This window comes from Panicum virgatum, chromosome 5K (genome assembly GCF_016808335.1).
Source record: "Panicum virgatum strain AP13 chromosome 5K, P.virgatum_v5, whole genome shotgun sequence".
NCBI classification, from domain to species: domain Eukaryota; kingdom Viridiplantae; phylum Streptophyta; class Magnoliopsida; order Poales; family Poaceae; genus Panicum; species Panicum virgatum.
In genome coordinates this window covers 43,301,571-43,326,997 of record NC_053140.1, presented here as the reverse complement: position 1 = coordinate 43,326,997, position 25,427 = coordinate 43,301,571, and the positions used below count along the sequence as shown (strand labels likewise).

At 48.3% G+C, this 25,427-nt stretch overlaps 1 protein-coding gene and 3 pseudogenes across 1 annotated transcript; 2 read left to right on the top strand and 2 right to left on the bottom strand.

The window, feature by feature from the left end:
- Positions 1–501: 501 nt before the first annotated feature.
- On the bottom strand, positions 502–1,500 carry LOC120710127 (putative receptor protein kinase ZmPK1). Its single transcript, XM_039995795.1, has one exon. The coding sequence runs from the start codon at positions 1,498–1,500 to the stop codon at positions 502–504; it is 999 nt and encodes a 332-aa protein (XP_039851729.1).
- A 197-nt stretch (positions 1,501–1,697) lies between these two features.
- Positions 1,698–7,308, top strand: LOC120710126 (annotated as a pseudogene).
- Positions 7,309–9,174: 1,866 nt separating this feature from the next.
- Positions 9,175–12,023, bottom strand: LOC120707566 (annotated as a pseudogene).
- Positions 12,024–15,683: 3,660 nt separating this feature from the next.
- LOC120707565 lies at positions 15,684–18,380 on the top strand (annotated as a pseudogene).
- The last annotated feature ends 7,047 nt before the right edge of the window (positions 18,381–25,427 follow it).

Sequence of the window (25,427 nt, the reverse complement as noted above, 5' to 3'; positions counted from 1 at the left end):
AAGCCCGCCAGCCCGAGCCGGCCGGCCACATAAGGGGGAGGGGGCGGCCGTGGGCGCCGGTAACCCTAGCCCCCCCTCCATCCCCCGCTCCTCGCCAGATCCGCTCAATAAATCTTGAAATCATTCTGAGTTGAGGGAGTGGCCGGCCACATTTAGAGCTGGCTGTACTCTTTTCCTTTGTAGGGTTTTGTCCTCATGAGGTGTGGGGTTTTACCTACAAAGGTTTTTAACGAGGCAGCACCCAAAACAGCTCAATAAATTTGTTATCATGAAATGTGCTTCTGTTTTGTGATTTTTTATGAATTTGAATCTTAGATTTGAATTCTTGAAATCATTCTGAGTTGAGGGAGTGGCGGCCTGGTGCAGATGCCTAGCCGGGCTCGGACTGGCACGGCCCACGAAGCCCGCCTGGCATATCGGGCCGGCCCGGAATGCCAAACAGACCCTCATGCCATGCTCGTGCACAGAGCTGGGCACGTGGGCCGGCCCGGCCCGGCACGATTAGTTATCCGGGCTAATCGTGCCGGACCTAATCGTGCTGGGTCGGGCCGGGCTCGGCCCGTTGGACAACTGTAGGCTCGGCTGGTACTCGCAGACCGCGTTCGGGCCGCACAGCCCGTGCACGGAGCACGGCTGCGCCAGCGCCGCCCTTGTCACCGTCCAGCCCCCAGTCGACGCGTTCAGGCTGTAGATTCTCACGTTGCCGTCGGGATCGATGGTGAGCCGTCTCTTGACGCCGGGGCGGCCGAGGTCGGAGGCATTGACTCCCAGGTTGTCGCTCGACAGGAACGCGCCGTTGCCGTCGAGGACGCCGATCCTCGAGCTGTTGTAGGTTGTCCGGCCGTTATCGAAGGGATTGTTGCCCGGATTCGGCCAGTAGATGCTCGAGATCTCGGGGCCGTCGTACAGGAGCCGCAGGACGTTGTCGTTGTCGTAGTAGAGGCTGAAGTATCCCGCGACGAGCTTCATATGCTTGGTGAGCGGCTGCGACGGGAGCAGCGTGTCCGTCGGCCAGTCGAAGCTCTGCCACACGGCGCGGCCGCCCGTACCGGTGGACGGGCCGGTGATGACGAGGTTGCCGGTGTCGAGGAGGGAGATGGTCACGGCGCCGCCGCCGCCGCCGCCACTCGTCTTGCTCTCCCACACCGTGGTCCCGTTGGCGTCGTCGAGGGCAAGGCCACCGTCGCGGCGGAACGAGATCCTAGAGCCCCGGCCGTTCACGGGGGCGCCGGGGTTCGCCGTCCAGACGGCGGTCTTCTCGGCGGCGCCGGTGTACCAGACGGAGAACGAGAAGGCGTTCTCGCCGGCCTCCTGGAAGCCGCAGGAGAACGCGCCGTCGGGGGAAGTCAGGAACGGCCGTGCGCGGTCTTCCACGGACAGAGAGGAGCCGGCGCCTAGCGTGTGCTCAGCCGCTGGCTCCGGCGCCGGCGCCGACGCCGAAGGGCACGGCACGACGGCGAACAGCAAGATGAAGGCTAGACAGGTCCCGTACCTTTCCATCTCTCCATGATGTTGTGCTTGTGCACGAACCTTTTGCATGCGTGTGCATGGGTTTACATGTATATAGTATGCTTCTGCACTGCTCATGGTTCTTCTCCAGATCTAGCACGCGGTTCACCAGTATGAACGCGTGGCTGCGTCCTTGGTCTCGGTCGATCTCGAAGGTCATTGCTGATTTTCCCTATAATATATGCGGCATGCCGTATGATTGCAGTTGCAGCGATTCCGGGGAATTGAAACTTTGGTATTCGAACAAAATTGTGGTCCAGATTACTCTTCAAATTCATAAAAAATCACAAAACAGAAGCACATTTCATGATAACAAATTTATTGAGCTGTTTTGGGTGCTGCCTCGTTAAAAACCTTTGTAGGTAAAACCCCACACCTCATGAGGACAAAACCCTACAAAGGAAAAGAGTACAGCCAGCTCTAAATGTGGCCGGCCACTCCCTCAACTCAGAATGATTTCAAGATTTATTGAGCGGATCTGGCGAGGAGCGGGGGATGGAGGGGGGGCTAGGGTTACCGGCGCCCACGGCCGCCCCCTCCCCCTTATGTGGCCGGCCGGCTCGGGCTGGCGGTCTTCGTGGGCTTTGTGCTAATGGGCCGGCCCACGTGCCTAGTCAGGCCGGCTGCTAACCGTGCCGGGTCGGGCCCGTCCACGTGCCAGCGGCGCGGCCCAGGCACGGCACGACGCCTGTGCCGGGCCAGCCCGTGCTCGTTTACCTTTGTGCCGGGCCGAGCCGTGTACCGGACCCAATTATCGTGCTTCGGGCCGGCCCACAGCCCACGGGCCTGATGGAAAACTATAGCCGAGCCTCAGGTGCTCGTGCGCGCCGGGGTACGAGATGGTGGCCCCGCGGGACTGGCGAAAGGGCTGCAGGCCCATGTTCAGCGCTACTAACTGCAGCCTGTAGCAGCAGCAGCAGCCACGGTACAAGTTCGTCAAGATGCCGCACACTGACTTCTACGGCTACGATCTGTGGTTCTACCAATCCGTCACGTTCCAGTACTGCAAGAAGATCTGCTTGGAGATGTGCTTGTGCGTCGGCTTCTCCTACAAGCTTCAAGGCCAGGGCGTCTGCTACCCGAAAAGCGTGCTATTCAACGGCTTCACGTCTTCAGCGTTCCCCGGGAACATCTACATCAAAGTACCAATGGATTTCAACGCCTCGGCGCCTCCGGCCAGCGCACGGCGGAGCACCACAGGCATAGCCTGCGATCCTACCGTCCCCGTGGTCGCCCAAGAATCACCGGGCACGCTCGGGAGACCCGGAAACGGCACCAAGTGGCCGTACTTGTATGCGTTCGCCGGAGTGCTGGGACTTCTCGATCTGATCTTCATCGCGATGGGGTGTTGGTTCCTCTCCAGCAAGCAGAGCATTCCCAGCTCGCTGCAGGCAGGCTACAGGATGGTCACGGGCCAGTTCAGGAGGTTCACGTACCGGGAGCTCAAGGACGCCACGAGGAACTTCAAGGAAGAGCTGGCCAACGTGGCGGGAGGCGACGAGGAGTTCTGGGCGGAGATGACGGTGATCGGGCAGATCAACCACGTCAACCTCGTCAGGATCTGGGGGTTCTGCTCCCAGGGCAAGCACAGGCTGCTGGTGTACGAGTACGTGGAGAACGAGTCGTTGGACAGGCACCTGTTCGACACGGACCGGACGGCCCTGCCGTGGCGCGAGCTGTAACATCCTGATATTTTTGCCATGTGCGTGGACACCGTGACCAATTTGGCCACGGCACCGCCAGAGCACGGGGCGTGCCGCGCGTCACACGCTACTGCTGCTCGACCGCTGCCCCTCTCTCTCCCTCGCCTCTCTCTCACGCACGAGCGCCGCTCTCTTGCGCTGCTGCTGCCGCAGCGCCGAGCCCACGCACGGCCACCTGCCCGCGTGCCTTGCGCCGTCGCCTACTATGGCTGCGCGGCCACGAGCCGAGCCGACGTGTGCCTCTCCGCCCCGCTCGCCGCCTCGCATCGCCACCGGCCCGCCTCCACCTCACCGACGCACATGAGGTGCGCCTCGCGCCCCTGGACCTCCCCACGCTGGCCTCGCCGCCGACCGGCTTCGCCGCCTGCGAGAACGCTGCCGCTACCGCCGCCGCCATGGTCGCCGCCCGCACCTCCACGCCGAGCCGTCGACTGAGCTCGTCCCGCCCTCCACCAACCCCTAAATCCGCTTGCTCTCATCCCAACGAAGCCCCCGGGCCCGGCCATCACCTCCATGCCTCGCCGGAACATCGCCGGAGCGGCACAGCACCGCCGCCGCCCGCCACCCGCCGTGGAGCCGCCGCCACAGACCGCCTCCTCGCGCTCCAAGGCCACCTACAGGTCCGCGCCGATCTCCGCTCGCTCCTCCACCCCTCCCTCGCCGCCAGCAAGCCCTCCCATGGCCGGAATCGCCGTTCCCCTTTTCTCCCCTGCTCTGTTTCGCGACCAGGGACCTCAGGCTGAAATTCAAACAAGTGCAGGGGGTTTTCTGCAATGTCATAGACTCATAGGAATAGTGTTTCAGGGACCAAATCGCTTGAAACTTTGAAAATCCATAGAAAATAGTAGAAAAATCGTAAAATAGCAATTTAAGATGTTTTGGAATCCTTGTGAGTAGATCTATGCAGTGGAATCATAATATCATGGGTGTTAGTTGACAATATTTGCTGTAAAAACAGATTTATGTTTGTTAAGGTTTTAATGCTAGTGTTGCTTGTCTTTTTCATAACTGTAGTTATATTACTCTAAATGATATGAAATTTTTATGGTAGGCTATTCTTGTGATGTGTGTACTATGGTAAAAATTTCAACTTCATTGAGGATAGTATGACTGAGTTTTTTATTTAACTTGTTAAATGCTAAGTAAATAGTTTATAAATAATAGAAATGTGTAAAATGGAAAATGTGATTTAACTGCCCCTTGTATGATGTTATTTTAGTCTAAAAAAATATAATATGTCCATGTGTTTACAGAAAATATGAAGTTTTACATTTAACTTGCTCTCACACGATTAAGTGCAATAAAGATTTGTTTTTATAATCAATAAAATATAAAACATGAGCATGTGAAATTTGTGCAGTAGACTATTAGGAGTATTGGTGATCTACTGTGATTTTGGTAGAATTTATTGTGCACTTTACATGTATGATCATATATATGCATGTATGTCTTATTATCTAAATAAATTAAGAAAGACTTTAGATAAATTAGTTTGGGGTTGGATGCTATGTTTTCTGGTGATCATAAGTCATGTATGACATGTTAGATGTTGCTCATGCAACTCTTGTTTAAGCTTGATATTATTTGCATGCTTGCTAAAGCTAGCTCATGACCTTCATACTTATGGATGCTCAGTCGTGACCTTGTGTCTGTCTTGCTTGCTCTTTTTGATGCATTGTGTATTGTATCTTTGTGCATTCATATATATGCATTATCGCATCTCATTTAGGTACGATAGATGAACCATATAAAGGACGTGCTACTGGAACCGAACCCGAAGACGATGTTGGTGGACATATCCCGAAGACGGATGGATGGAACCCGATGTGCATGACCAAAGGAAGATGCTCGCCAAGCGAGTATCATCTAACTAACACTGACTTAGTCTCAATCCCAGGCAAGCCCCGGTGCACATCCTATTATTTGAAATTATGACACCTATATATGTATTTATTATTTGTGCATTACGTTTCAGGAGTTGATTAGAACGCTAGTTGCATGATCCCTAGGTTTCCCTGAATTATACTAGCATGTATAGGACGATAGAAATGCTATGCTTAATACTTCTCGATAGAAGTCGAGTGACTTTTTGCACTCGCAAGATATAGGATACTTAGAAGTCGAGTAATTTCCGGTTACTCGCGAGATTTATAGTTATCTTTATATTCCAGTATATGAGATATGAAATATAATATGGAATGATTAGAAATTTGAGACCGGACGGGGGAATGATGATGAGATATAGGTATGGCAACAGGACAGGGTTCCTGGTGTCTTAGCCTCGTCTGTGTCGATTGAGGACCGTACCGTTGTTGGCCCTGCTGATCATGTTTGAATTGTACTAACTGCATGCCGGGAGTAGGTGATAGTCGAAACCGGTAAGCCTAGTACTGCCTCGTTTCAAAAGTACAGAACTTCATCACCACCCCTTAGGGCGAGTCGGGTAGTCGCGGAGAATTGTGATGCATATGTTTACTTTTGGTTGTCTCTCGTTGAGCCCGGCTGACTATATGTAGGTGGGGCGGTTCTGTAATTCGAGACGGGGAGGTGAATGGTTGGTTCGTAATGTCCGACGGGGCAAATACGTGCCGTGTTGGTTAGGTCTACCTTGCAAGGTTAAATCGGATCGATTCGCCGTCAGTTGCTCTCGGACATGAGCACCTTGATCTCCGAGTCACATCGTAGTAAGGAAATGAAATGAAATGATATGATACATGTTGATATTATTTAATCAATTATGTTTTCACATTGATTGTTATAGATTTGCAAATTATTGATGTGTAGCAACTTTATAACTATAATTTGAGCTAAAATTTTGAAATTAAGGATCTACCCTTAGATGTTTTTCTGTAAATAAATCCACCAGCCAGAAAGTTTTGCATGTCTAGATATGTGGGCTAAGTATACCTAAAAGTCGGGTAAGTCTTGCTGAGTATTAGTATACTTAGGGTTTGTTGTTTACCCTATTTCAAGTATAGAAGCTAATCAGGATTCGCATCAGTGGGCTCGATGTGACGTCCTCACGTGTTCATAGTTATCGTTTTGTTTTATTGGTTCTCAATCAAATTTTCTTCTCTCATGTCATATTCTCTTCCGCTGCTGTCATTTATTTTATGTAAATTTTAAATTTAAAGCTGTTGTGTAAATATTTATGTTATTATCTATTTTTGTGAAATTATATTATGCTGGTACCGTCTGTGCTCGTCGTCGCGCGAGACTTCTGGTGTGTTTCGATCGGCCTGTGGGTTGGAAACAGGCTGTCAGGTTACACTTAATTAAGCTAATGCGTCTGATGCGTTCAAATAATGGTCATTACGCTTAATTAAAACGTTAACTTGGCGATTCTGTCACACGAGCGGTACAGGATCGCGCTGGGCACGGCCAGGGGCCTCGCCTACCTCCACCACGAGTGCCTCGAGTGGGTCATCCACTGCGACGTGAAGCCGGAGAACATCCTGCTGACCCGGGAGTTCGACGCCAAGATCGCCCGGGCTGGCCAAGCTGTCAAAGAGGGGCGGCGCCGGCGACAGCCTCCAGCTCTCGCGCATGAGAGGGACGATGGGGTACATGGCGCCGGAGTGGGCGCGGAACGTGCCCATCGACGCCAAGGTCGACGTCTACAGCTACGGCATCGTGCTGCTGGAGATCATGATGGGGAGCCGGGTCTCCGACCAGACGACGGCGGCCGGGGAGCGGCTGGAGATGTCGCAGATCGCCCAGGGGCTGAGGCAGGTGGTGGATACCGGGGACGTCTTGCCCTTGGTGGACGGCAGGCTGCAGGGGCAGTTCAATCCCCGGCAGGCCCTGGAAATGGTGAGGATTTCTTTATCGTGTATGGAGGAAAGGAGCAGCCGGCCGACCATGGATGGCATCGCCCAGGCTCTCACAGCGTGCGATGATGAGGACGGGCACCCCGCGTACAGGTCATGATGACTCGTGATGAGTCCTCCCGATAAAATGTCACTGAACTGTAGCTGCAGTATTTTGGAAATTGTAAGGTCTGTCACTACAAAATCTCTTCAGGGTTACACTAGTTAACAACTACTTAAGGTCGTTAGGCCGCCAAAATCAATTGGTTGATGATGTTTAGAGCGTACCTACTTAATTTTTTATGTGTGTTTATTTATTGCTGCAATTTTAGAGCCTATTTTATCAGAATAACGAGATGCAAATCTCAAACAAAATTTTCTGTACTGGCCAATACCCGCACGAAAATTGCAATAAAAAAGGACCGCTCTAATGCGCGAGGGAGACCACATCAACTATACCTATTTGGCGGGCTTGCACATGTAGTAATTGCGTGACACAATACAGCAGTTAGTAGGTATATGGATGACATCAGCTAGCTCTCCAAACTTCTTTACACAAAACTGCTTTATAAAAAATTATCTTCTTCATATAATCTTCTTTTTGAGTACCGATTGCACTGTTGTGTTCTATGTGATGAGACGAATAAAATTAGATTCCACTTGCATATATTTTGAATATGTTTTGCACTAATAGCAACTTATGTATAAATTTGAACTTGATGCTTCCACTGTTAACTCTTCACCATCTTTGAAAACTTCCAAATCTGAAGGGTTATTTTTAAAAAAACATCATCTTTTTTTGCGGTATGAAAAAGCATCATCTCTTCATGCTTCCACCGTTAACTCTTCACCATCGCTACTTCACATAGTACATGCAAAAACAATAATGACTGATATTATAGAAAAAATAAATTTTCGTGTACATTTGTATCTACGACTTTATAAGTATGGGAATTCCAGCTCATTTTTGTTGCGACTATTCATGGAATCATGGGAACAACCAAATGTTTGTGCATATGTTTTTCTTTTAAAAAATGACAGTGTAAGTCACATACACAGGGCGGGGCCGGCTTCTACAGTTCTACTCCTCGCCTCTTGGCAGCTGAAACTTCGGCCCATCGGGAATTCTAGAGAGGTCCAAGAAATTCCAAGGAGCCTTCCTCCGCGCGGCGGCTTTTTTATTTTTATATTTTTTAAAAACGTTTTTTATAGAAATATATTTTCGGTTTCACATTTTACAGTTTTATACCCCTACCGCCCGGCAGGGGGGCGGCAGGGACTTACATATAAATAAATATAATTTTTTTACACGGAGGCCCCTGGCGGGAGCCTGCCGCCCCCTGCCGGACGGCAGGCGCCCGGTGGAGGGGCGGCACGCAGCCCGCCCGCCCGGTAGGGGGGCGGCAGGCTCCCCCCCCAAATATAAAAGCTGAGCCCCCCTGCCGCCCCCCTGCCGCCCCCCTGCGAGGAAATCAGGAAATGAGGGTTCTAACCTTTGAGTGGCCTCTCATGGATGCCAGATGCATGAGGTAGTAACTATGAATATGATAAGTAGAGCCTCTCATGGAGTCATGGATGCACCACAGGGGGAGGGGGGATTGTTTAAAAGAGGACGAAGAATACCGGTGTTTTTTAACTTATATTACGCATCAGAAGATCTAAGAGAAAAGCGAACAAAGTTGCTGTACTATTACTAAAAATAAATAAATTTGTAGAAGTTGTATGGAACCCATATGTATATGTTGAAGAGTTAGTGGCCAGGAAATTTCTAAACAAACTATTTTTAAAATACTGATGAAATTTCAGGCAAGAAGACATTAGTATGAGAAATATGCACCACTAGTGTGAGTGTGAAAAAAATGCTTATTTAGTGTTCCATAATTTTGAGATAGTTAAATTGATGATAACTTGATAATTTATTCAACCTGTTACTCTGACCTTTTAGCAGCCTCTCATGGATGCGCTAGGTATGAATAAGTGACCTCTCATGGGTGCACCAAAGGAGGTCTCTAAAAAGAGGAAAAACAATACTGACTGAACGAATAAATTTGTAGAAGTTGCATCAAACCTGTATGTGTCTAAAAGTTAGCGACCAGGAGCTTTATAAACAAACTAAAATTTTGTAAAATTCCATCCAAGAAGAAACATTAGTATGATAATATCCACCACTAGTGTGGTGTAAAACAATACTGCTTTATTGCTGTAAAACGATGCTGCTTTAATGCTCCATAGTCAATTAGAATTAAAGGAAGCAACCTATCTACATTTCTCTTTCAAGTACTCCTTGCCTTACTTCCAAATATTACTCGAGAATCTGAAATCCTCATTTTGCAAACTGAGACATTATTGCTTATTGCAGCTCACCATGAGTAGGCGGGGTGATCATCTTGTTCAGCACATGCCAAGAGAGATATTACAATATCATTCATTGTAGGTCTGCTGTTCCTTTCTTCAAGACAAGCTATAGCAACTTTCAACATTATCATTGCTTGCTCTGGATTAAAATGACCTTGCAGTCTACGATCAACTATATCCTTGACATCTTCACTCTCCACAAATTGTTTCAAGACCTGCACAAACTGCCGAAGTTCGATCTCCCTCCCATCCGCTGTTATCCCACTTGAGATCCTACTTCCTGTAACAATCTCAAGAAGGACAACACCATAGCTGTAGACATCAACTTTTGCGTTGATCGGCAAGTTTAACGCCCACTCTGGTGCCATGTACCCCATTGTTCCTCTCATGTGGGTGAGTTTGAAACTGGAACTCTCTCTTCGAGAGTTTCGCTAGTCCGAAGTCTGCTATCTTAGCTTCAAAGTCTCGGGTCAGGAGTATGTTCTCTGGCTTTACATCACAATGAATCACCCATTCAAGGCACTCATGATGCAGGTAGGCCAAGCCTCTTGCTGTTCCCAATGCTATTTTGAACCTCTGGCTCCATGCAATTAGTCTCTCACTACTTACATTGCCAAATAGATACCTGTCAAGAGATTCATTCTCCACATACTCATACACTAGTAGTTTGTGTTGACCCTCGGAGCAAAAACCCCACATCCTTACTAAATTCATGTGGTTAATCCTTCCAATGATACTCATTTCCGCCCACAATTCCTCCTCACTGTGTGAGAAATTTGTTAGCTTCTTTACTGCCACTACTCGCTTATCATCAAGTACCCCTCTGTAAACAATTCCAGAGCCCCCTCTTCCAATCTCTTCCTTAAATTTTCCAGTTGCTTCCCTTAACTCGCGGTGTGTGAACATCCTGAACTGGCTTGTTACCATCCTGTAGCCAGCCTCCATTGACTTGGGTATATATTGCTTGCTAGAAAGAAACCACCAGCTTGTTCCAGTAAAGAGCAGTACTAGGGTTCCCAGTATTGCTGCAAACACGTAGTAAGTTGTCCATTTTTTATCGACACTATTCGTTCCGTACATACTTGCATATCCTTCTACAATCTCAGGAATATCCCGGTTGCATGCGAGTTGAGACTTTCTGGAGACTAAAGATGTTGTTAGGCCCAAATTCTTGGGTAATTTTATATAGTTGTCACCAGCAGGGTTTTTAATTCCGGTAGGGGAAAAAAATCGGAACCCACCGATAAAACCGATATATCGGGAATATCGGGAATTTTTATTTTTTATTTTTTTATTTTTTATTTATTTTTTAATTTACTTTTTAGTATAAAAAATATTCATTAAATCAATTTCGGCCGATAAAAAAATATCGGACCCCACCGATAAACCCGATATATCGGGTATATCGCGAAATTGCGGCCGATATTTCTAACCCTGGTCACCAGGAAAGCTTGGATAGTTGTAGCCATTAAAGAGTATAGCTTTGGTGTAGCAAAGTCCGCCTTGTATGTAAAAGCAGAGCACAAGCAGGCATCCAAGCAAATCTTCTTGCATTCTTCAAGTGATATAGACTTGTTGTAGCTCTGATCAAAGCCATAGAAATCAGTTTTGGGGAGCTTGATGAACTCAAACTGTTCTGTGTTGTTGCAGGTTTTGTTGAATTGCGGCCGGCAGCCTTTGTTCCAAATCTGTGGATCAATCATCTCATGTCCTGGCGGACATGAGCAATGGAAGCTTGGCAAAGACTGGCATATCCCATTTTGTCCACATAACCCATGCACATCACATATTTTGGCTATGGCCTCCCATGAGATTATCCAATTCCCACTCGATGCATTCAAACTATACATTCTGAGGTTTCCATCATAATCAATCGTTAGCCTTCTCTTGATTTGAGTACCCCAATCAGATGACTTTACATTGAGCCCATCACTTGATAGGAAATAACCTTCAGAGTCGAGGACTGCAATCCTGGAGCTATTGTATTTTGTCCGTCCACTTTCGAACACACTGTAGTCTGCACTTGGCCAATAGATGCTTGATATATCTGGTCCATCATACATGAGGCGCAGCACATTGTCGTTATCAAAATAGAGGCTGTAGTAACCAGATACTAACCTTGTTGCTTTGGTGAGTGGCTGAAAAGGCAGCAAGGTGTCAGTCGGTGAAGAGAAGCTTTCCCATAAAACTGCACCATTGGAGTCTTTGATGATAAGGTTGCCAGTATCAAGAAGGCCAACTGTCGTGCCCTTCCCAGAACCCGTCTTGCTATCCCATGTCACGGTGCCATTGACATCAGTGAGGACCAAGTTGCCATCGTGGTTCAACAAAACCATGGAGCCATGGCCGTTCACAGGGGACTTGGGGTTTGCAGACCACACGACAGTCTTTTCCATGGTGTTTGCGAACCAGATGGAGAAGGAGAAAGCATTCCCTCCAACTTCATAGAAGCCACAGGAGAAATCGGAATTTGGCGAGGTAAGGAAAGTTTGTTTGTAGTCTTCTACCAATAAGGATGAGCCAGTGCCTAGCATCGCCGGTTTGCGTGAAGCATATGAGGATGGGAGAATGGCGAGCAATGGAAGAACAATTAGAGAAAGGGACATGGCCATGTTTAGGTCTCGACTCTTGAGGTCATGGTATGGTGCTTCTGTTTATGATGGACGTGAATTTATATGGTCTCGTTTCAGCACCCACTTGCTGTGAAGGCGGTTTTGGGAAGGCAAACTTTAACGGAAGCTGCAACTTCTACGCCCAAGTTATGAGCAGGCTTATACAGAGAGAGGAGGGATGAATGTAATGGAATTATGGAATTTTTCAAGGTTCATGAGCTGGATTGACCTGAATGCAGAAAAATCTGTTTCCTTCTGCTTTTGTAGGAAGTTCCATGAATTATTTCAGCGTGTTTTGCTTCAACGAAAATCTTGGCCTTTCAATGATTTTTTTTTTCACATGGCTTTGATATCGTTGAGTTATATCAGCTAGATGCCAGCCCTTCAAATCGGCAACTGAAGTTTGTTGGTGACATGCTGCATGTCCTTTCTCAGCGTCACATTTTTGTAGTGGTTTCCTTAGGCATTTTCCCCATAAACATGAGAAGTTGAGAATTATTGGATACATTGACCTATTTATTATATGCCATTTTTTGGGGGGAATATGCTGGGCATTGCTAGCTGTGGAGGTGGACAATTGCCGTTGGCGGCCTGCCAGTTGCATCGCCCTGTTCGTTACGGTGTTAGTGATGTTCATCTTTATCATGGATTTCTGGCCAGGTAAGTCTATCTGTTTTGATCATTTGAGTGCAGAAGTGAACAAAAGTTTTTTCTCCAATACTTCAGAATTCTATACTCAATCATTTTCTTCATTCAGGTTTGCGTTTCGTTGCCCCTTTTTCTTGAGGACATTAATATCATTTCAGTGAGGGTAGACAAGAACCTAGTAAAATGAAGAAATATCAGTGCAGAATTCCCCCTTTTTTCTGGACCGTATCGATCTTGCAGTATTGCAGATCTGTAAGAAACCTTTTATTCCGTGCAGAGCTCCAGTTCCATGGTTAGTCAAATTCTGGATGATACCGGTTTCAACGGTGTGCGGACAAGAGCAAGGCAGCCTCTCTCAGATGGTCAACTTAAATGTCGGCCAGACCTGTGATGTGTTGCTAGCGAGCGTGACGTGTGAACGTGTTAGAGTAACTGCAGCCTTGAGCCCTTGATGTCATCTGAAAAATATCTCCAAGCAAGGTTCTGAAAGTCCAGCCTTTTATCACATCTGATCTGAAACGGACATGCTCCAATAAAAGCAGCTCATCCGTGCGTTTAACGATCACTAAACTTTGCCTGGTGATGCTCAAAATAAAAACTAAACCTTTCTTGGTGCTTTTCTGAATAATAGTCAGATAGTGTGTTTTGGGTTTGAGAATTAACGTTCAAGTTTGAATAGGATGAACTGGCTTCTTTTGGTTTAGGAAGAAGGATTGCTAACGCCGACGGCAAATGGCCAAAATTCGGAAGAAATGCCAGGAGCTTGCGGCCTGGAAAGGAAAAGCCCAAGCGAACTCCGGGCCAAAACTTAAGGGCCTACAGACACCGGAACGTGCTTTGGGCCAGGCCGTTGAAAAGGCTGATCCTTTCGGCTGCCGAATTGATCGGCTGGCTTACGGGCTAGGCCATCATCAGTGTGGGGCGCGAATTACATTTGTGACCTTGCCGGGCCCCCAAGCCACAAAATTGCTCTGTTCCGCTATCACCCAAAAAAAAAAAGAGAGAGTAAATGTTGCTTGTAAGATGTGCCAAGGTCAGGTGTTTTTTTTTGAGCAATTAGGTCAGGTGTGTGACGAACGTGATTCGCTCAAGGGACGTCTTTAATAACCATATTAGGAATACAAATACTCGCAGCTACCCATTTTTCTTCTTTTTCCTGGGATTGACTGACCACGATGCGTAGCAGAGGCCAGTTGCGAGCAAGTGACCAACGTTTGAGACCGTTGAGCCTGACCGCACTTTGTCTCCTCGCGCGGTCGTGCTCGTGCACAGCGACTCGGTGAGCAGAGCAATCAATCAGTGACCCCTCCTCTTCTAGACAGACCACTCGCTGCCACTGAACACGAGAGGTAGCTAGAGCCAACAGATCATGACTTGTTCTGGCCGAGACGACCGCAGCAGGGCAGGTCACCGGATGCAAGACTGCGATGATACGGTCAATGTTTTCACTAGATGCGCTGACGCTGCCGCAGTGATCCTGCATAAAAATAGTGCCACACTTGCGTTGGACCCCCGGAGGCCGAAATGGGGGCCTTGGCCCACTTCGGACGAGGGCCCGCTGGTTCTGAATCCTGATCACCGCGATGGCGCGATCACGAGCAACAAATACACGCTACCGGTTGGCAGGCGACGAGCCGAGCAAGATGTGAAACCAAGTTGCTGATGACGAGGTCACGTTCAGTTGTTCACACAATAGAGGTGTTCCGGAGATAGAATAGTTGCGATCACATGTGGATTAGGATAGACTAATAGGGGCGATTAGGGTACTACTAATTTTTGTTCCCTTGAGGTCGAATGAGAAGTGTAAGCATTTTTTTTCTTTTGCCAAGGCACATAGCACGCGCTAATTGAATATGGACTTTGCACAGGCAGAGCAGCGTTGATGCGACCGAGGAGAGCGAGGACAATTCGATTGCGTGGTTGATCATGATCCTGCAGGACCAGACCAGGCCATGCCGTCAGAATCATGGTCTATATATTCTATCTAAGATGCCCACAGGGTAAAAGATAATGACATGATGAAGTGGAGAGGAAGATGACTAGGCGCTTTATTTATTTAGAAATGTATAAGGTATGTTTGGATGGGCTAAAGAAATGCTAAACTTTAACACATATTAGCACTTAAGAAAATGCTAAATTTTTTGTCTTGGATTCTTGGTTAAAGTTTAGTCCACCCCATTAGCACTCTCATTTGGATGAGTTAATGCTAAAATTTAGCACTTTCACCTGTTATTAGCACTTGATCCAAGAGAGACTATAGTAAACGGAACAGTAAATTGAGATGCTACAAGTCGTTCCTTCAAACTAGTAGCTATTCTTTCTGGCCAAGTCGCAAAGATATCTTTCAGCTGCTATTCTTTTTCCGAGAGTAGCAATAAGGCACCCAAACTACACTTTGACACGGCTTCCAGATGAAGAACATCTTGACGAACGTTACCATGGATATTGAAATTCCCGGGGAAAATATAAGAAAGTTCAAAATTGCCTTTTAACTTTTGTTAAAAAAGAATCAAAGATGCAGCTTTAACAAGCAGAAACGATACAGGTGGCTTGCGCACGACGCCGTCCGCGCGCATGTTTACGCCGGGGATTTCCAAGATGCTCGAAGGAAACCGAGGAAAAATTGCTTCAGTGCTAGTCTACGACTATAGAGTCACATGATCAACATAGCATCAAAGGGAAGGAAAAAAAACTACTTTAGGGTCACAGGCAATGTCAGCATTCTTGTTGGCTACGATAAACCATCGAATATTAAACAAGATACCTTGCAAAAATATTAAACACGTGACATGGGCTAGATCTGATCTACACATTTGCTATTACGTCATCAAACTTTTGGTGATAAAATATAGTACACATATACAGCTAGCCACTTAGCGTTGACTCTGATAAACATATTTAGGTTTGTGCAAGTGTTCGAGCATTCAATTTCACATAAATATAACAGTTTGAGGGTCATCATCTCAAAAACACAACCCACCGGTGCCAAAAAAGAAAAAAAAAGTGCCAAAAAAAGAAACACAACCCACCGGTCTATTATACATTAATCCATGTCTTTCCTGCTGTCGTTTATCCTCTTCCACAAATGCAAAACGTTCCCATCAGTTGACGTCATCCAAAGCCAAAATGAAACACTGCGGGATACAGTGTGTACACCTGGATCGGCCTGCGGTTTTGGCCCTACTTGGGTCAGTTTTCAAGTAGTTCAAGTCAGCATCGAACATAGTATATGCGTGTCATCGTCTAGCTAAACTGCGAGGAGCTAAAGCAGAAATAAAGCTACCAACCTTGTACCCCTACTTTCCTACGCCTCCACAGCCAAAAAAGCTCCCTGAGAAGAAGAATGACTGCGCTGCTCTATCTTCTCCTTCCATTGCTCTTCTTCAAGATTTGCTCTGGTGCATCGCCATGGCAGACCATGACCACCGGCTCGCACATCAGAGGAGAGGACCACGACGAGGTCTTCCTCATCTCCCCTGACCGCACCTTCTCTTGCGGCTTCCACGAGCTCGGCACAAATGCTCTCACCTTCTCCATCTGGTACACCACAAGCACCACAAATACAACCATCGTCTGGACGGCAAACCCCTACTCCGCGGAGAGTGGCTACTCTCCCGTGAACAAAATCGGCTCCAGGATATCGCTGAACCACGAAGGCAACCTGATACTCACAGATACCAATGGTTCCACGGTGTGGGAGAGCAGGACATCGTCAGGCAAGCACACGACAGTCGCCCTCCTCAACAGCGGCAACCTTGTGATCAACGACTCCAGCAACAACATCGTGTGGCAGAGCTTCCATTCACCAACTGACACAATAGGTTCCACAGCACCAGGGTAGCAGTTCTAGATGATCTGGGTAATTTTGTGTCAAGCGATGGGTTTAAGATAGAGGCTTCAGATTCAGGTCCAGGAATCAAGAGAAGGATCACAATTGATTACGATGGTAATTTCAGAATGTACAGCTTGAATGCATCAACAGGGAAATGGAGCGTCACAGGACATGCTGTAATACAGATGTGCTATGTGCACGGGCTATGCGGAAAGAATGGGCTCTGTGACTACTACAGTGGTCTCCAGTGTAGATGCCCTCCAGATTATGAGATGGTTGATCCAACAAATTGGAACAAAGGATGCAGACCAATGTTCTCGATTGATAAAAAACAAGCACCTGAGGATTTTACATTTGTTAAGCAACCTCATGCTGACTACTATGGCTTTGATCTGTCCTCCAATAAATCCATCTCATTTGAAGCATGCTGGAACATTTGCTTGAACTCCAGTACCTGCTTATCTTTCACATACAAGGGTGGAGATGGTTGGTGTTACACTAAAGATTTACTTTACAATGGTCAGGTCTACATGTATTTTCCTGGAGACAACTATATGAAAGTACCAAAGAATTCAAATAGTTTGGTATCCTAAATCTCTAAAAAGGAAAGCCTCACCTGTGGACCACCAGGTTCCGAGGTCATGCTAGGATCAGCAAGTATGTATGGAACAAAGAAGGACAACATAAACTGGACATACTTCTATGTGTTTGCTGCAATACTGGGAGCTCTAGAGTTGCTTGTTATTGTGACGGGCTGGTACCTTTTCTTCAAGAAGCATAACATACCCAAATCAATGGAGGATGGGTACAAGATGATTACAAACCAATTCAGGCGGTTTACATACCGAGAACTGAGGGAAGCAACTGGAAAGTTCAAAGAAGAGCTTGGGAGAGGAGGAGCAGGAATCGTCTACAGAGGTGTGCTTGAAGATAAGAAAATAGTGGCAGTAAAGAAGCTTACAGATGTTCGCCAGGGAGAAGAGGAATTCTGGGCAGAAGTGACCCTTATTGGAAGAATCAATCACATAAATTTAGTCAGAATGTGGGGATTTTGCTCAGAAGGGCCAAACAGGTTATTAGTGTATGAGTATGTGGAGAATGAGTCACTGGATAAGTACCTCTTTGGTGAGAGAAGTACGGAAAGCCTGTTTGGTTGGAGCCAAAGGTACAGAATTGCCCTGGGCACTGCAAGAGGCCTTGCTTATCTTCATCATGAATGCCTTGAGTGGGTTGTTCACTGTGATGTGAAGCCAGAAAACATACTCCTAACACGAGACTTCGATGCCAAGATAGCAGACTTTGGACTGGCCAAGCTTGCGAAGCGAGATGGCACTAGCTTCAATTTTACCCATATGAGAGGCACAATGGGGTACATGGCACCAGAATGGGCACTCAATTTGCCAATCAATGCAAAGGTTGATGTTTACAGCTATGGGGTCGTACTTCTGGAGATTGTGACTGGAATCAGGGTTTCAAGTGGCATACTGTTAGAGGAAAGACAGATAGATTTCCTGGAGTTTGTCCAGGAGGCTAAACATATTCTGTCTACCGGGAATGTTAGTGATATTGTTGATGATAGGTTGAATGGCCATTTTGATACAGAGCAGGCAATTGCAATGGTGAAAATAGCCTTTTTCATGCCTAGAAGAAAGAAGCAAGAGGCCAACAATGGATGAAATTGTCAAGGTGCTCATGTCTTGTGATGATGAAGATGACTACCATCCTGCTTATTCATATTGACTTGCAGCAGATGCCAGACAAGCTGAAGACATAACAAGTTTCATGCCAAGTGCACCTTTGATCATGTTATTATAGGAACAATGCGACAAGATAAAAAGCTCTGACTGAATGGATGTACTATAAAATGTGGAGATTGTGATCTTTGAATGCAATAATGTCAATATTACTAGAATCCAGCAGCTGCAGTTCCTTTATCTCAATTACATTTGCTAATTAGATAGAGGGGAGTAGCAGAGCCCGAGAATTTCATCTCCCTAAACATTTTCACCATCACAAGTTTCAGCACATCATATTCACAAAGACTGATAAATCTTATCCACATCAATAGGCAAATATACTCCTAGGATATCATTGTACACAAAGACATACAAGGAACTATTTTGTTACCTGAGGAAGCAGCATCCACACAATTTATTGGAAACAACCTCTTTTCAGCAGTAAAATCGAGCCTCCATTGGATGTGCGAGTCTGAACCTTCCCCTTGCCCCTGCGTCGCCCCCCACTCGGGCAACCCGGGAGGCCCCGAACCTAGCTGCCGCCTCGACCTTCCTTCCCCCTCTCCCGCTGCGCCACCGCCGAAGCAGGATGCCGGCAAGGCCGCGCAGCTCACCGGGATGGCGGCGGCAAGGCCTCTTCTCGCGTGGTGGCGCGGGTGGTGGTGGTCCGGCGGGGCGGGGCCGAGCCCGGGCTGTGTGAAGCTCGGCTAGGCCGCCCCTGCGGCACCGACTAGGGCCTAGCGGGTGCTTATGGCGTTGGAGGTTCCTCCTCCGCCTTCCCCTCACCTCCTCCTCGCTAGCGGCGCGGCGCCGGCCTAGTCTGCCCTGGTGGCCGAATCCGGTGCCCCAGCGGCTGGATCCGGCTCACCCTAGCCAGGAGGCGTGGCGGGCGACGGTGGCTGTGGCAGTGGCAGCCGGAGCCCGTGTAGGCGCGGGGCGGCAGGGGGGCTCTCGGCCTGGCTTGCCTACTCACGGCGGCCCGGGCAGTTGAGGACGGAGGCGGGGGCGTCTGCCGGGGGCGCCGAGTTCGTGGCTGGATGTGGCGCCCTTAGGGCGAGGGGCGGCGCCCGACATGGTGGGACATGCGCCTCGTGGCTTCTAGCGGAGGCCGACGGCGGGTGCCAGTGCCGGAGTCAGGTCCGGCTCTATAGGTTGCCCGGACAGAGGGGGTGGCGGTCGACGCAGCTGTGCGGCTGCTGCGAGGAGCTAGCGCGTTGATACCCCTCTATACGGATGTCTGTGGGGTTATGGGACAACGGTGAGGGCGGTGCTGCTAGGTATGGGGTGCTTCAAGGCCCGACATCGTGCTAGAGGGTTTTTTGGGTGAAAGCCTTGATGACGGTGACGCTGGTAGGCGCCACTTTTCCTGATGGGGACGTCGTGTCTTCCCTTCTAGCAGTTAGGGGTGGTAATGGGCCATGACCCTAGTGGTCACTTCACAGCCCAACTAGGCTCTTAAATTTTTTAGCTCAAAATTGTATAGGATTAGAGCCCAGCCCGTTTAGGGCCTGGCCCTTAGATTATCTAGGCCAAATTTGACGACCCTTTACCACCCCTACTAGCAGTGTCATCCAAGGGTGAAAAAGCCCGGTCCGCAGTGGACGTGCGACGATGGCGCTATCGGCGTCGCTTCCTTCCTGAAGGTGTTGCACTTGGATCGTCACCGAGGCTTTGAATGTCTCCTTCGGCATTTGCACTTCTCGGCACCCGGTAGACGCGTGGAGGCGGTTCTTGCAATGTGAAGTCAGAGCTGCTGCGTCAGGGACGTGGCTCGGCAACGATGACATGCGGCACGCCCCTTTCATCATGGTTCGGTGCTCTATGGAGGGTTTGCATCCGCCGGGGCGAAGTGGGGTTTGTGACTGGAAGTCGGAGCTGCTCTTGTTTGAGCTTGGCAACGATGACCATCTGCAGCCTCGTGGGAGCTGCTGGTAGCTTTGCTTCCATGCTCGGCAATGATGACCAATGGCAGTGCATCGTGTTAGTGCTCAACCGGGTAGCGTGGGGTGGTTAGCTACTCGGATGCTCTGTTAGCATCTCGTTTGACTAATCATGTGCTTAACCCGCTAATGATGGACTTAAGCTCATCGTTAGCGTTAATCGAGTTCGCGTGGTAAAACATTGTTTAGCCGCGTTCGATCTCGTTTTTCTCCTTAATCCGAGCCTCGAATCTATTTTCGACCAAAAGCAAAGTTGTAGACCTTCTATCCCTCTACAACTTTTATTTTGGCCAAATTTCATGTTCCCATATGAAGTTTGGAGTTTTGGGTGGTCAAATTTTGCTCAAAATCATTTCAAACGAATTCAATTCGGTTACTGGGCTCTCCAGTGAAGCCGTACGCGTGCCCATACCGCGACCCCGCGTCATCGCCGGCGACGCCACGCGTCGGCCATCGGCGACTCGTCTGTCGTGCTCACGCACCGTCCTTATCTCCCACAAAGCCGTGTCATTTTCTCCTCCTCCTTCTCCTTCGTCCTCGAGCCGTGCCGAGCAGAGCCATGCAGGCCGCCGCCGGCATCCACGCCGGCCATCCTCGCCACCCCGCTCGATTCTCCGCGCCCCAAGCCGCACCACCTCGCCCTCCACCTCCACCGCCCCTCCCTGAGCCCGTTCGTGCCGCACGCCGGACGAATCAAGCTCCCGACCGCCGTGCCGCCATTGCCGTTGTCCCCGAGCTCCGCCCCTCTCCGTCGAATCCCCATCTCCGGTCCATCTCCGCCCAAATCAAGCCCCTGGTGAGCTCGGCCGTGCTCTCCTCTCCCTTCCCGACCCCTTCCCCGGCCGAATCTCGCACCACCGCCACCGGTGAGCTGCCGCGCTGCCGTGCCCGCCCGCTGTCGCCGCGCGCACGCCGCGGGATGCCTCTGCGCGGGCCCCCGCCGCGTTGCCGCGCGCCCTGGCCCCGCGGCCGCCGCCTTCTGCCGCCGGCGGAACGCCGCACGCCGCCGCCCTACCCCGCGCGCGCCGCCGCCCAGCCCCATGCGCGCCGCCGCCCTGGCCTTGCACGCCGCCGCCGCCTCGCTCCGCCCTCGCGCTGCCCTGCGCGGGCCGCGGTCCTGCTGGCCAGCCCCCCCCCCCCACGGCCCCCACGCTCGCGATCGGCGCGCCGCCGGCGGGCGTGGCAGGGGCAGAGCAGGGGAGCCCCTGCTCCCTCTATTCCACTGCGGGTGGGGCCCGCTGGTCAGTGGGGGTAGGGGGTGGTCTTTGGTTTTGTTTTTGTTTGATTTGAGTGAAGTTTGCAAAATTTGTAGAAAAATGCAGGAAAATGCGAAAATGCAAACTAAATTTTGTTAGGTGTCAAAAATCATCATCTTCAGAAGAAAAATGCTTGTGCTTGGTAAATGTCACTTTTGCCCCTGCTAAAAATTCAGTTTGTGTTTAACCTAGTTTATTTAATAACAGTTGTTCTATTGCTCTAAAAATTATGAAATTTGTTCAGTAAATTACTTTTTGTATGTGTAGTTCACTGAAAAATTTCCATGGGTAAAAGCTTTGCGTGTGTTGCAAGTCCATTTATGCTCGATTTATTGTAGCTAGTAGCAAAGTAAATGTTTTCTTTTCTCAATAATAGTTAATAATTTTTTCTTGCATGTGTTATCAATGTATTTTCATGCTAGTAAAGTTTGTGATTTATTCGTGTCGGCAAGTTGAGTTCCTGCACGTGTTTCGCTCCTAGCCGCAATCTTTTCTTTTTGCGCTGCCAAATAATCTTTCTTTTGGTGTTATCGTTGCATCATGAACACTTGTGTCATTTCATTGCACTAGTTTAATTATTGCATGGCATCCTTTTTCATACGTGTAGACGTCACGAGCGAAGCCGTCTACGAGTTGGCCGTTGAGCCGATCCAGGAGCCGCAAGCAGGAGAACCGCAAACCGAAGCAGCCGTCGAGCCAGATCCAGAAGTCGCTAACCCCGCTGACCTGCAAAGCAAGCACCGGAGCATAACCTCTATTTTTAGTATTCAATGTTATTAATTAAATATTGTGCATTAAGTTTTCTAGGAGTTGAATGAAACCCTAGTATGCATGTTTCTCCCTAGGTACCTCTGGGTCTCTACTAGTATACAGGCACCGTTAGAACTGCTTTGCTAATTAGGAACCCGGTAGAAGCCGAGTGATTCCTGTCACTCACGAGAGTTAGGTCTTGTGACTTATGAAAAGTTGCTGGAGAATGAATCTTTGAGAAAAAGAAAGGAAAAATGGAGACCGGGCGGAGATGAATTGGTTATGGATATGGAAGTTATGGAAAGTGAGCCTCCGCCTGTGTCGATTGAGGACCGTACCGTTGTTGGCACTACTGATCGAGGATTGAACAGTACTAACCACATGCCGGAAGTAGGAGGTAGTCGAAACCGGTAAGCTCAGTACCATATGTGCACCGGTAGCCGGACTTGATACTGTCTTCACCAGTGGAGCTAGTATACAAACTCATGGCTGACGCTTCGATGGTATCGGTGGGGCTAGCAGTCCCGGGTCGCAGGGTAGTTCGGTTCTTCGGTGTGCATATGTGAAGGGTTGCCACGTAGGGTCCGACGGGGCCTATATGTGACATGTGTGTTAGGTCCACCTTGCAAGGTTAAATCGAATCGATTCGCCGTGACTCGCGGATATGAGAACCTTGATCTCTCTGTCACATCATAGTAAAGAAGTGGAATGAGTTTGAACTGAGAATGTTTGGCTGTGGTAATCTGAAAAGATAATGTGATCAACCATGCGTGCTCTAGATGTTTAGGAAAATCTAGTTGGTACTTGATAAACTTAAATTGAGCTAAAATATTGCAAGTAAGGATCCAGTATTAGTAGCTTTTCAGCAAAACAAATTCCAGAGCCAAAAATCTTTTCATGTCTAGTTAATGGGCTAAGTATACCCATGGACGGGTAAGTCTTGCTGAGTATTAGAATACTCAGGCTTGTTGTTGCCATATATTTTTAGCAGGATGCGTTCCGGAGGACTCCGAGGAGATCTGCACCTCGTGGATTGGTTAACAACTTCCTCCGGGTTGGTCGGTCGAGTGGGTCCCGTCTTCTCCATGAAGTTCGGGCAGGTGAGCCTCACATCAGTGGGCAAGGTGTGAAGCTCGTCTTTGTCTGCGACGTTATCTATCGTAATGTATTTTGAAGCTTGTTTTAAACTCTAAATTACTTTCCGCTGCGTTTGAACTCTGAGGTTTGAAGTGTAAAACTGACTTGTAAACACTTGTTGTAGTACGGTGGTACTTCTGTTATAAACTTGGGTTGTAAATGGCTTTGAATGCTTTTGTTGCCGGTAATCATCTGTGCTCGTCTTTTGGCGAGAGTTCCTGTGTAATCGATCCTGGTTACAGCAGGCGGTCTGAGTGTACTGATTGAGTGCAGTAATTCTGGTTTGAGTTTAAGTGTTAATTATTGCACTTAATTGGTATTATTTGGACTGTTCTGTGACAGCTGGCATCAGAGCTAATTGCACTGGGGGGGGTGATTCCTGGCGTACTTAACTGCGTTAAGTAAACTTTTTTTTTTTGCAAAATTTTGGGTTTTCGAAAAGTTGACATTAGATGCGCTAAGGAATAGAGTAGATAGTTCGTATGCCCTCATTATGTTCTATAAGTTAGGTGGCATCTAAGTATCTATTTTATTCCAGCACTTACAATATTTACATCTCGTTAAACCTTACTTGTATGCACAACTACTATTCTGTAACGACGCAGCTACATTGAGGTAAGCAAGGTGAGTATCCTGATAGTCCTTAGAATAGCCCACGTGTTTCATACGTGCGCGGGTCCCGTATGTTGAGCATACGAGGAGGTGATAAGGCTCAATTCAAACGAGCCTGTCGCTATCTGCCGCCTGATATGGAGTGCGGATTTCTTACCGTGTGATTGTGATCACGGCCATCTCGTAAGGCAATGTTACGAGGTGAAGACTTGTTATGCAGTTGGTCATAACCGTGTACCTTGGGACACGTGTACCCTTGGGACACGTGTACCCTTGGGTGTCCCGTAAGGCGATTTGTACGGGAAGTGAATACGTTGCTTCGGTAACGTATGCAGCGCTGCCCATTCAGCGTCGAACGTTTGGGTGCCATCTCTATAGTGGATGGTAATGTATGTGTGAATATGTGAGAAACTGCATATACGTTACCCGTGTGGCGTAGGACACATGGGGGCCGTTCGTGTGTGCTGGCACGAAGGGTCCAGAAATGGATATTTATATCTCTCTCTTGTTGTCTTGGTTTGTTTGCAGGAACACTAACTACGTAAGCACGTTATGAACCCTTGATCGTAGGAACGACTAGTATATATAGGGAGAGTACGTAATTGTGCCACTAGTCGTCTTCGTATACCATAATTGGTAATTGTTTGGGTGAGAACGATAGAGCGTGCATGCATCTAGCATATTCGAGTTGGTTGGTCGCTTCGTAGTTAATAGTTGTGCAACCTTAAGACTGCAACGTTATAGCTAGCCGAGTTACCAACCTGCTGTTCAACCCTATTAGATGCGGTTTCAACTGAAGCAAACCATTTTGTTCTCTTGGTGAACCATATCGCGAAGGGAACGATTCATGCTGTGTGTTCATATTAATTATGCACATTCTTTATTTGCATGGATTAGTCCCGATAGCGGAATGGCTAACCAAGGGATGGTGCTTTTGCAGATGGGCAATAACAACACTGCTAACCGTGGAAATGAGGGTCAAGGAACACAGCCACCACCGTCTCCCTCCTTGACTCAGGCTATTGCGGCTCTTATCGCCGACCGCAATGAGCAGACCGAATTATTGAGGCAACTGGTGCAAAGTAATGCTGGCAGAGGTCGACAAGCACCACCAGCAGAAACTGACTACGTCGGATTTCTTGCCACCCAACCACCTCTGTTCCACAAGGCCGAAGATCCCCTGGAGGCAGATGCTTGGATTCGCACCATGGAGGACAAGTTTGGTATTCTTAATTGCACAGAAGTGGACAAGGCTGCCTTTGCAGTGCAACAGCTGAGAGGCCCGGCAAAGATATGGTGGGCCAATCATTTAGCTATGCAACCAACAGAGAGACAGATTTCCTGGTCAGAATTTAGAGAGATTTTTAGGGCACATTATATTCCACAAGGTTTCATAAAAGTGAAAGTGGAGGAGTTTCTAAATCTGAAACAAGAGAACAAATCAGTGATGGAATATGCCAACATTTTCAATCATCTTCCACAATATGCTGCACATCACGTAGATACCGATGAAAAGAAGCAAGATTGT

Excerpts from the sequence above, each read along its gene's own strand:
- LOC120710127 (XM_039995795.1), bottom strand. The coding sequence starts at position 1,500 with ATGGAAAGGTACGGGACCTGTCTAGCCTTCATCTTGCTGTTCGCCGTC.